The sequence below is a fragment of the Gallus gallus genome, chromosome 1 (genome assembly GCF_016699485.2).
Source record: "Gallus gallus isolate bGalGal1 chromosome 1, bGalGal1.mat.broiler.GRCg7b, whole genome shotgun sequence".
Classification (NCBI taxonomy): domain Eukaryota; kingdom Metazoa; phylum Chordata; class Aves; order Galliformes; family Phasianidae; genus Gallus; species Gallus gallus.
Window position 1 is genome coordinate 67,175,246 of NC_052532.1, and position 11,762 is coordinate 67,187,007.

General features: G+C 57.2%; 2 protein-coding genes across 2 annotated transcripts; both read left to right on the top strand.

Moving 5' to 3' along the window:
• The first annotated feature begins 2,118 nt into the window (after positions 1–2,118).
• LOC121113437 lies at positions 2,119–3,567 on the top strand. The gene is made up of 2 exons (XM_040705663.1): positions 2,119–2,260; positions 2,364–3,567. The coding sequence occupies exon 2, from the start codon at positions 2,451–2,453 to the stop codon at positions 3,402–3,404; it is 954 nt and encodes a 317-aa protein (XP_040561597.1). The 5' UTR covers positions 2,119–2,260; positions 2,364–2,450; the 3' UTR covers positions 3,405–3,567.
• Positions 3,568–6,237: 2,670 nt separating this feature from the next.
• On the top strand, positions 6,238–8,351 carry LOC121113438. Its single transcript, XM_040705672.1, has 2 exons — positions 6,238–6,920; positions 7,024–8,351. Exon 2 carries the CDS (start codon positions 7,108–7,110, stop codon positions 8,059–8,061), a length of 954 nt encoding a protein of 317 aa, XP_040561606.1. The 5' UTR covers positions 6,238–6,920; positions 7,024–7,107; the 3' UTR covers positions 8,062–8,351.
• Positions 8,352–11,762: the final 3,411 nt, after the last annotated feature.

The window sequence follows — 11,762 nt, forward strand, 5'->3', positions numbered from 1 at the left end:
CCTTCAAATCCATACTTCTCCAACTTAGAGAGAGAGATGTGGTCAGGGACCATGGCAAAGGCTTTGCAGAAGTCCAGGAAGATGACATCCGTTGCCCTTCCCCTGTCCACCGATGCCATCACTCTAGCATAGAAAGTCACCAGTTTGGTCAGGCAAGATCTGCTCCTGGTGAAGCCATGCTGGCTGTGTTGGATCACCTCTTCATCTCGTATGTGCCTTAACGTGGTAACCAGGGAGATCTTTTCCATGATCTTCCCAGGCACAGAGGTGAGGCTCACTGGCCCGTAGTTCCCCAGGTCATCCTTTCTCCCTTTCTTAAAAATGGGAGTAATGTTTCCCTTTTTCCAGTCACCAGGGATTTCACCCGACAGCCATGACTTTTCCAATATGAGGGAGAGCAGCTCAGCAACCACATCAGCCACCTCTCTCAGAACCCTGGGGTGCGTATCATCCGGCCCCATGGACTTATATACATTCAGTGTCATGAGGAGGTCTCAGACTTGTTCCACTGTTACAGTGGGATGGAACCTGCTCCTCTCACCCACCCCTAGAGGTTCAGGGTACTGGCAGACATAAGGAGCCTGCTCACCAGTGAAGACCGAGGCAAAGCACTTAATGAGCACCTCAGCTTTTTCCATGTCTGAGGAAGCCAGCTCTCCATCCTGTTTTATCAGAGGGGGAATGCCCTCCTTCATCTGTCTCCTCATGCCTATGTACCTGTAGAACCCCTTTGTGTTATTTCTTGCATCCCTTGCCAAGTTCAGCTCCATCTGGGCCTTGGCTTTCCTCATCTTATCTCTACACATGCGGACAACGTCCCTGTATTCTTCCCAAGCTATACAACCCTGCTTCCACTTCCTGTACGTTTCCCTCTTTTCCATCAGTTTAAGCTGCAGGTCCTTGCTCAGCCATGCCAGTTGCCCGCCCCAGCTCTACTTCTTCTGCTGGTGGACGGAGAGCTCTTGCGCTCACAGAACAGTGTCCTAAAAGAGCTGCCAGCTCTGCTGTGGTCCGATGCCCTTAAGGACAGTTTCCCAGGGGATCCCACTCAGCAGTTCCTTGAGCAGCCAGAAGCTCGCTCTCCTGAAGTTCAGGGTCCTGACTCTGCTTCTTGATATGCCTGCATTCCTCTAGATCACAGACTCCACCAGGCCATGATCACTGAAGACCCAGCTGCCTCCAGTCTAAATCTCTCTCATGCTCTCCTCTGCATTGGTGAGCACCAGGACCAGTAAGGCTTCACCTCTGGTTGGTCCGTCTTGTGCCTGGACCAGGAAGTTACCCTTGACAGACTCCAGGAATCTCCTCAATAAAAAATGTCAAATAGCCGTTGATAAGGACAAGCCAACTGGGGGCCAACTGTTGCAAGCCCTTGTACGAACAGAGGGCCAAGGCTTGCGGCTGGAGGCAGCCCTGTGGTTTGATTGTTCTCAAAGGGGAGAAAATCCCCCACAGACAGCCCTGGGTTTTGACATCCCTCGGGAGGAACCTGGAGGTCCCAGAGGGCTGGCCAGCAGAGCGGGAGTGTGGCGAGAGCCTGCAGGACTTCCTCCTGCAGCCTAACAACGAGACAATCATAGAATCGTTACGGTTGGAAAAGACCTCAGAGATCATCAAGTCCAACTATCAGAGAGAAACACAAACGTTTATTGAATAAACCTTCTTGCTGGCCATGCGTGGGGCTGCATGCCATGGCCAGAGCGACCTGACCGGGCCCATGGGAAGATGTGGCCAAGGCCCTGGTGATTGCTGTGAAACACTGGCGCCAAGCACACGAGATGTGGGGAATGGAGTGGGCCGTGGCTCTGGGAAAAGCCCAGAAACCTGTGGAACTTGTGCTGGTGCTGGAGCACGTGCTGCAGGTGAGGACCGCTCATGGTGATGAGCCAGCAATGCACTGTGGCATCACTGTGGGATGGGCAGCGATGTCCCCAGGTGAAGGTCGAGTAGTCCAGAGTCACGCCCAGCAGCTTGGCCAAGCCATGCTTTGAGACATCTCCAGGCAACGGACTGTGACTCCATAGACCACGGATGCTTGAAGGTGGGTGCAGCGGCTCAGCCTGGCAGTTCGTGCCTGGCCTCCGACCGAGCGTGTGTGCGAGGACTGGAGTGTGGACAGGGCGAGCTTCGGTGCTGGAACGAGCTCTGGGTGCTGCTCGCGCAGCTCTCAGCGGCCGTCTCAGAGCCACTTGTTCTTTACCCCGACCCTGCTGGCAGCAGGCAGACGGGACATCCCAGAGAGGCGCGTGCAGCAGCACAGGTAGGTGGCACGGGGGCTGGTGGCGGGGGGTGGGGGGCACCTTGAGGGACCCTTCCCGGGCCGGTGTGTGACTAATGTCTCTTGTCCTCTTGTCCTCTTCCAGCGTGACACCTGCTGCTGCTGCAGCGACAGTGCTGGGGAGCGCGCTGCCATCTCCCGCTCCCCATAGCCCACCACAACTGGTGGAAGCATGGAGGCAGCATTAGACACCCGCTGCCCCGTGTGCCTGGACAACTGGGACAGCGCGGCATATGCCATGCCGTGCTGCCACCAGTTCTGCTTCCCCTGCATCCAGCGGTGGACTAGCACCAGGCCCCAGTGTCCGCTTTGCAAACAGGGTGTGCAGTCCATCATCCACACCGTGCGAGCGGACAACGACTACCAGGAGCTGGTCCTCAGACCAGCAGCCGCGGCATCCGTTGCCACACCGAGCCCCGCAGGCTCCCAGGAAGCCCGACCATGGCCTGGAGTGCCCAGGCGTCCTGCAGGCGGCTTCTCCCCTACCACCTGGGCTTCCCTCTTCAGGGAGCACCCGGCCCTGCTGCGGCCCCTGCGCTCCTGGCTGCAACGGAAGCTGCGCCGCATCCTGGGCCCCGAGGAGCCACAGGCAGATACACTGGCAAACAGTGTCATCTCAGCCCTGCTCCTCGTTGGCTTGGATCAGGAGATCCTGATAGAAATGCTGGATCTCAACCTGCACGGCCAAACAGGGAACTTTGTAAGGCAGTTCATCGCCTTCACCGTGCAGAGGTGCGGCAGGGAGGCTCACCGCTTGCTGGGCCTCAACGTCACCCCTGCTGCCGGGGCACAGGACACCAACCCGGCATCAGAGCCCAGAGCTGCCCCACAACAGGACACTCCTGTCCCTGGCCCAGCACCCTCAGGCATCCCTGCCAGCTCCAACAGGGACGAAATGCTGGGCAGGACAGGACAAGACCTCCATGGGCGTCCCAGCCACCCACATTCCAACCCTGCAGCGGACAGCACGGAGCAGGCAGTGCCCCGCGAGGAGCCAGGACAGCCTGTGGCAGGGCCCTCTGGCCATAGCCTTCCTCAGCAGCCCCGGAGAGCTCCGAAGAGGAAGGCGAGTGACTGCCAGGCCTCAGCATCACCAAAGAAGAGGCCACCCCGCCGGCAGCAATAGAAGAGCGGCGCAGCTGATGAGGCTGGGGCCGGGCAGCAGCTGGGACACACACCGGCCCCAACGGACCCTTGCCATCAGTGTCCAATGTCACCAGTCAAATAAACTAGAAAGAAAGACCGCAAAAATACGTGTTGGTATTGCTAACGGCACAGCGGTTGTTGCTTCCCCATCCTCAACTTTCTCCCCTTTTGCCTGCTCCCATGCCACTGCTGGCACTGCCGCATCCCAGACAGGAACCCCACGGGCTTCAGAGAGGGGAAGGGCAAACTTCTGCACCTGGGGGGGAACATCCCCGGAGTGCACGACAGCTGGGGTTAGCCAGCTCAGCTGGAGTGCACCTAGGAGTCCTGCTGGACACCAGGCTGAACCAGCAAGGAGCCTGGGCCGCCTTGGTGAATGGTGTCCTGGGCTGCATGAGGCCGGGTGCTACCATTCCCCCTTGTCCTATCACTATTCACCCTCATAATCAGTTGTACCCCCTCCTGTTTATACACTCCCTTCAAGTATTGGAAGACCCCAAAGAGGTCTCCCCAGAGCCATGTCTTCTCCAAGCTAAACAAGCCCAGTTCCCTCAACCTTTCCTCATAGGAGAGGTGCTCCAGCCTTCTGATCATCTTAGAGGTCCTTCTCTGGACTCGTTCCAAGAGCTCTGTGTCTTTCTTGTGCTGGGGGCCCCACGCCTGGACGCAGTACTCCAGATGGGGCCTCACAAGAGCCAAGTGGAGGGGGACAATCACCTCCCTGTCCCTGCTGCCCATCCCTCTTTTAATGCAGCCCAGAACACAGTTGGCCTTGCAGGCTGCAAACACACGCTGCTGGCTCATGTCCAGCTTCTCGTCCACCAGGACCCCCAAGACCTTCTCCGCAGGGCTGCTCTCAAGGACTTCTTCCTCCAGTTTGTAGAAATACCTTGCATTGCCCCGGCCCAAGTGCAGCACTTTGCTTTCGGCCTTGTTGAACCTCCTTAGGTTCGCGTGGGCCCAATTCTCCAGCCTGTCCGGTTCCCTCCGGATGGCTTCCCTTCCCCCTACTGTATGGACTGCACTGCTCAGTTTGGTGTCATCTGCAAACTTGCTGAGGGTGCACAGTCAGTGCCATCATCTATGTCACTGATAAAGATGCTGGAGAGCACCGGTCCCAAGACCAACTGTTGGGAGATACCACTTGTGACCAGCCTCCACCCAGGCACAGAGCCATTGATCACAACCCTTCGACTGTGACCAGCCAGCCAGTTCTTAATCCACCAAACAATCCATCCTTCAAATCCATACTTCTCCAACTTAGAGAGAGAGATGTGGTCAGGGACCATGGCAAAGGCTTTGCAGAAGTCCAGGAAGATGACATCCGTTGCCCTTCCCCTGTCCACCGATGCCATCACTCTAGCATAGAAAGTCACCAGTTTGGTCAGGCAAGATCTGCTCCTGGTGAAGCCATGCTGGCTGTGTTGGATCACCTCTTCATCTCGTATGTGCCTTAACGTGGTAACCAGGGAGATCTTTTCCATGATCTTCCCAGGCACAGAGGTGAGGCTCACTGGCCCGTAGTTCCCCAGGTCATCCTTTCTCCCTTTCTTAAAAATGGGAGTAATGTTTCCCTTTTTCCAGTCACCAGGGATTTCACCCGACAGCCATGACTTTTCCAATATGAGGGAGAGCAGCTCAGCAACCACATCAGCCACCTCTCTCAGAACCCTGGGGTGCGTATCATCCGGCCCCATGGACTTATATACATTCAGTGTCATGAGGAGGTCTCAGACTTGTTCCACTGTTACAGTGGGATGGAACCTGCTCCTCTCACCCACCCCTAGAGGTTCAGGGTACTGGCAGACATAAGGAGCCTGCTCACCAGTGAAGACCGAGGCAAAGCACTTAATGAGCACCTCAGCTTTTTCCATGTCTGAGGAAGCCAGCTCTCCATCCTGTTTTATCAGAGGGGGAATGCCCTCCTTCATCTGTCTCCTCATGCCTATGTACCTGTAGAACCCCTTTGTGTTATTTCTTGCATCCCTTGCCAAGTTCAGCTCCATCTGGGCCTTGGCTTTCCTCATCTTATCTCTACACATGCGGACAACGTCCCTGTATTCTTCCCAAGCTATACAACCCTGCTTCCACTTCCTGTACGTTTCCCTCTTTTCCATCAGTTTAAGCTGCAGGTCCTTGCTCAGCCATGCCAGTTGCCCGCCCCAGCTCTACTTCTTCTGCTGGTGGACGGAGAGCTCTTGCGCTCACAGAACAGTGTCCTAAAAGAGCTGCCAGCTCTGCTGTGGTCCGATGCCCTTAAGGACAGTTTCCCAGGGGATCCCACTCAGCAGTTCCTTGAGCAGCCAGAAGCTCGCTCTCCTGAAGTTCAGGGTCCTGACTCTGCTTCTTGATATGCCTGCATTCCTCTAGATCACAGACTCCACCAGGCCATGATCACTGAAGACCCAGCTGCCTCCAGTCTAAATCTCTCTCATGCTCTCCTCTGCATTGGTGAGCACCAGGACCAGTAAGGCTTCACCTCTGGTTGGTCCGTCTTGTGCCTGGACCAGGAAGTTACCCTTGACAGACTCCAGGAATCTCCTCAATAAAAAATGTCAAATAGCCGTTGATAAGGACAAGCCAACTGGGGGCCAACTGTTGCAAGCCCTTGTACGAACAGAGGGCCAAGGCTTGCGGCTGGAGGCAGCCCTGTGGTTTGATTGTTCTCAAAGGGGAGAAAATCCCCCACAGACAGCCCTGGGTTTTGACATCCCTCGGGAGGAACCTGGAGGTCCCAGAGGGCTGGCCAGCAGAGCGGGAGTGTGGCGAGAGCCTGCAGGACTTCCTCCTGCAGCCTAACAACGAGACAATCATAGAATCGTTACGGTTGGAAAAGACCTCAGAGATCATCAAGTCCAACTATCAGAGAGAAACACAAACGTTTATTGAATAAACCTTCTTGCTGGCCATGCGTGGGGCTGCATGCCATGGCCAGAGCGACCTGACCGGGCCCATGGGAAGATGTGGCCAAGGCCCTGGTGATTGCTGTGAAACACTGGCGCCAAGCACACGAGATGTGGGGAATGGAGTGGGCCGTGGCTCTGGGAAAAGCCCAGAAACCTGTGGAACTTGTGCTGGTGCTGGAGCACGTGCTGCAGGTGAGGACGGCTCATGGTGATGAGCCAGCAATGCACTGTGGCATCACTGTGGGATGGGCAGCGATGTCCCCAGGTGAAGGTCGAGTAGTCCAGAGTCACGCCCAGCAGCTTGGCCAAGCCATGCTTTGAGACATCTCCAGGCAACGGACTGTGACTCCATAGACCACGGATGCTTGAAGGTGGGTGCAGCGGCTCAGCCTGGCAGTTCGTGCCTGGCCTCCGACCGAGCGTGTGTGCGAGGACTGGAGTGTGGACAGGGCGAGCTTCGGTGCTGGAACGAGCTCTGGGTGCTGCTCGCGCAGCTCTCAGCGGCCGTCTCAGAGCCACTTGTTCTTTACCCCGACCCTGCTGGCAGCAGGCAGACGGGACATCCCAGAGAGGCGCGTGCAGCAGCACAGGTAGGTGGCACGGGGGCTGGTGGCGGGGGGTGGGGGGCACCTTGAGGGACCCTTCCCGGGCCGGTGTGTGACTAATGTCTCTTGTCCTCTTGTCCTCTTCCAGCGTGACACCTGCTGCTGCAGCGACAGTGCTGGGGAGCGCGCTGCCATCTCCCGCTCCCCATAGCCCACCACAACTGGTGGAAGCATGGAGGCAGCATTAGACACCCGCTGCCCCGTGTGCCTGGACAACTGGGACAGCGCGGCATATGCCATGCCGTGCTGCCACCAGTTCTGCTTCCCCTGCATCCAGCGGTGGACTAGCACCAGGCCCCAGTGTCCGCTTTGCAAACAGGGTGTGCAGTCCATCATCCACACCGTGCGAGCGGACAACGACTACCAGGAGCTGGTCCTCAGACCAGCAGCCGCGGCATCCGTTGCCACACCGAGCCCCGCAGGCTCCCAGGAAGCCCGACCATGGCCTGGAGTGCCCAGGCGTCCTGCAGGCGGCTTCTCCCCTACCACCTGGGCTTCCCTCTTCAGGGAGCACCCGGCCCTGCTGCGGCCCCTGCGCTCCTGGCTGCAACGGAAGCTGCGCCGCATCCTGGGCCCCGAGGAGCCACAGGCAGATACACTGGCAAACAGTGTCATCTCAGCCCTGCTCCTCGTTGGCTTGGATCAGGAGATCCTGATAGAAATGCTGGATCTCAACCTGCACGGCCAAACAGGGAACTTTGTAAGGCAGTTCATCGCCTTCACCGTGCAGAGGTGCGGCAGGGAGGCTCACCGCTTGCTGGGCCTCAACGTCACCCCTGCTGCCGGGGCACAGGACACCAACCCGGCATCAGAGCCCAGAGCTGCCCCACAACAGGACACTCCTGTCCCTGGCCCAGCACCCTCAGGCATCCCTGCCAGCTCCAACAGGGACGAAATGCTGGGCAGGACAGGACAAGACCTCCATGGGCGTCCCAGCCACCCACATTCCAACCCTGCAGCGGACAGCACGGAGCAGGCAGTGCCCCGCGAGGAGCCAGGACAGCCTGTGGCAGGGCCCTCTGGCCATAGCCTTCCTCAGCAGCCCCGGAGAGCTCCGAAGAGGAAGGCGAGTGACTGCCAGGCCTCAGCATCACCAAAGAAGAGGCCACCCCGCCGGCAGCAATAGAAGAGCGGCGCAGCTGATGAGGCTGGGGCCGGGCAGCAGCTGGGACACACACCGGCCCCAACGGACCCTTGCCATCAGTGTCCAATGTCACCAGTCAAATAAACTAGAAAGAAAGACCGCAAAAATACGTGTTGGTATTGCTAACGGCACAGCGGTTGTTGCTTCCCCATCCTCAACGCTTTCTCCCCTTTTGCCTGCTCCCATGCCACTGCTGGCACTGCCGCATCCCAGACAGGAACCCCACGGGCTTCAGAGAGGGGAAGGGCAAACTTCTGCACCTGGGGGGGAACATCCCCGGAGTGCACGACAGCTGGGGTTAGCCAGCTCAGCTGGAGTGCACCTAGGAGTCCTGCTGGACACCAGGCTGAACCAGCAAGGAGCCCGGGCCGCCTTGGTGAATGGTGTCCTGGGCTGCATGAGGCCGGGTGCTACCATTCCCCCTTGTCCTATCACTATTCACCCTCATAATCAGTTGTACCCCCTCCTGTTTATACACTCCCTTCAAGTATTGGAAGACCCCAAAGAGGTCTCCCCAGAGCCATGTCTTCTCCAAGCTAAACAAGCCCAGTTCCCTCAACCTTTCCTCATAGGAGAGGTGCTCCAGCCTTCTGATCATCTTAGAGGTCCTTCTCTGGACTCGTTCCAAGAGCTCTGTGTCTTTCTTGTGCTGGGGGCCCCACGCCTGGACGCAGTACTCCAGATGGGGCCTCACAAGAGCCAAGTGGAGGGGGACAATCACCTCCCTGTCCCTGCTGCCCATCCCTCTTTTAATGCAGCCCAGAACACAGTTGGCCTTGCAGGCTGCAAACACACGCTGCTGGCTCATGTCCAGCTTCTCGTCCACCAGGACCCCCAAGACCTTCTCCGCAGGGCTGCTCTCAAGGACTTCTTCCTCCAGTTTGTAGAAATACCTTGCATTGCCCCGGCCCAAGTGCAGCACTTTGCTTTCGGCCTTGTTGAACCTCCTTAGGTTCGCGTGGGCCCAATTCTCCAGCCTGTCCGGTTCCCTCCGGATGGCTTCCCTTCCCCCTACTGTATGGACTGCACTGCTCAGTTTGGTGTCATCTGCAAACTTGCTGAGGGTGCACAGTCAGTGCCATCATCTATGTCACTGATAAAGATGCTGGAGAGCACCGGTCCCAAGACCAACTGTTGGGAGATACCACTTGTGACCAGCCTCCACCCAGGCACAGAGCCATTGATCACAACCCTTCGACTGTGACCAGCCAGCCAGTTCTTAATCCACCAAACAATCCATCCTTCAAATCCATACTTCTCCAACTTAGAGAGAGAGATGTGGTCAGGGACCATGGCAAAGGCTTTGCAGAAGTCCAGGAAGATGACATCCGTTGCCCTTCCCCTGTCCACCGATGCCATCACTCTAGCATAGAAAGTCACCAGTTTGGTCAGGCAAGATCTGCTCCTGGTGAAGCCATGCTGGCTGTGTTGGATCACCTCTTCATCTCGTATGTGCCTTAACGTGGTAACCAGGGAGATCTTTTCCATGATCTTCCCAGGCACAGAGGTGAGGCTCACTGGCCCGTAGTTCCCCAGGTCATCCTTTCTCCCTTTCTTAAAAATGGGAGTAATGTTTCCCTTTTTCCAGTCACCAGGGATTTCACCCGACAGCCATGACTTTTCCAATATGAGGGAGAGCAGCTCAGCAACCACATCAGCCACCTCTCTCAGAACCCTGGGGTGCGTATCATCCGGCCCCATGGACTTATATACATTCAGTGTCATGAGGAGGTCTCAGACTTGTTCCACTGTTACAGTGGGATGGAACCTGCTCCTCTCACCCACCCCTAGAGGTTCAGGGTACTGGCAGACATAAGGAGCCTGCTCACCAGTGAAGACCGAGGCAAAGCACTTAATGAGCACCTCAGCTTTTTCCATGTCTGAGGAAGCCAGCTCTCCATCCTGTTTTATCAGAGGGGGAATGCCCTCCTTCATCTGTCTCCTCATGCCTATGTACCTGTAGAACCCCTTTGTGTTATTTCTTGCATCCCTTGCCAAGTTCAGCTCCATCTGGGCCTTGGCTTTCCTCATCTTATCTCTACACATGCGGACAACGTCCCTGTATTCTTCCCAAGCTATACAACCCTGCTTCCACTTCCTGTACGTTTCCCTCTTTTCCATCAGTTTAAGCTGCAGGTCCTTGCTCAGCCATGCCAGTTGCCCGCCCCAGCTCTACTTCTTCTGCTGGTGGACGGAGAGCTCTTGCGCTCACAGAACAGTGTCCTAAAAGAGCTGCCAGCTCTGCTGTGGTCCGATGCCCTTAAGGACAGTTTCCCAGGGGATCCCACTCAGCAGTTCCTTGAGCAGCCAGAAGCTCGCTCTCCTGAAGTTCAGGGTCCTGACTCTGCTTCTTGATATGCCTGCATTCCTCTAGATCACAGACTCCACCAGGCCATGATCACTGAAGACCCAGCTGCCTCCAGTCTAAATCTCTCTCATGCTCTCCTCTGCATTGGTGAGCACCAGGACCAGTAAGGCTTCACCTCTGGTTGGTCCGTCTTGTGCCTGGACCAGGAAGTTACCCTTGACAGACTCCAGGAATCTCCTCAATAAAAAATGTCAAATAGCCGTTGATAAGGACAAGCCAACTGGGGGCCAACTGTTGCAAGCCCTTGTACGAACAGAGGGCCAAGGCTTGCGGCTGGAGGCAGCCCTGTGGTTTGATTGTTCTCAAAGGGGAGAAAATCCCCCACAGACAGCCCTGGGTTTTGACATCCCTCGGGAGGAACCTGGAGGTCCCAGAGGGCTGGCCAGCAGAGCGGGAGTGTGGCGAGAGCCTGCAGGACTTCCTCCTGCAGCCTAACAACGAGACAATCATAGAATCGTTACGGTTGGAAAAGACCTCAGAGATCATCAAGTCCAACTATCAGAGAGAAACACAAACGTTTATTGAATAAACCTTCTTGCTGGCCATGCGTGGGGCTGCATGCCATGGCCAGAGCGACCTGACCGGGCCCATGGGGAATGGAGTGGGCCGTGGCTCTGGGAAAAGCCCAGAAACCTGTGGAACTTGTGCTGGTGCTGGAGCACGTGCTGCAGGTGAGGACGGCTCATGGTGATGAGCCAGCAATGCACTGTGGCATCACTGTGGGATGGGCAGCGATGTCCCCAGGTGAAGGTCGAGTAGTCCAGAGTCACGCCCAGCAGCTTGGCCAAGCCATGCTTTGAGACATCTCCAGGCAACGGACTGTGACTCCATAGACCACGGATGCTTGAAGGTGGGTGCAGCGGCTCAGCCTGGCAGTTCGTGCCTGGCCTCCGACCGAGCGTGTGTGCGAGGACTGGAGTGTGGACAGGGCGAGCTTCGGTGCTGGAACGAGCTCTGGGTGCTGCTCGCGCAGCTCTCAGCGGCCGTCTCAGAGCCACTTGTTCTTTACCCCGACCCTGCTGGCAGCAGGCAGACGGGACATCCCAGAGAGGCGCGTGCAGCAGCACAGGTAGGCGGCACGGGGACTGGTGGCGGGGGGTGGGGGGCACCTTGAGGGACCCTTCCCGGGCCGGTGTGTGACTAATGTCTCTTGTCCTCTTGTCCTCTTCCAGCGTGACACCTGCTGCTGCTGCAGCGACAGTGCTGGGGAGCGCGCTGCCATCTTCCGCTCCCCGTAGCCCACCACAACTGGTGGAAGCATGGAGGCAGCATTAGACACCCGCTGCCCCGTGTGCCTGGACAACTGGGACAGCGC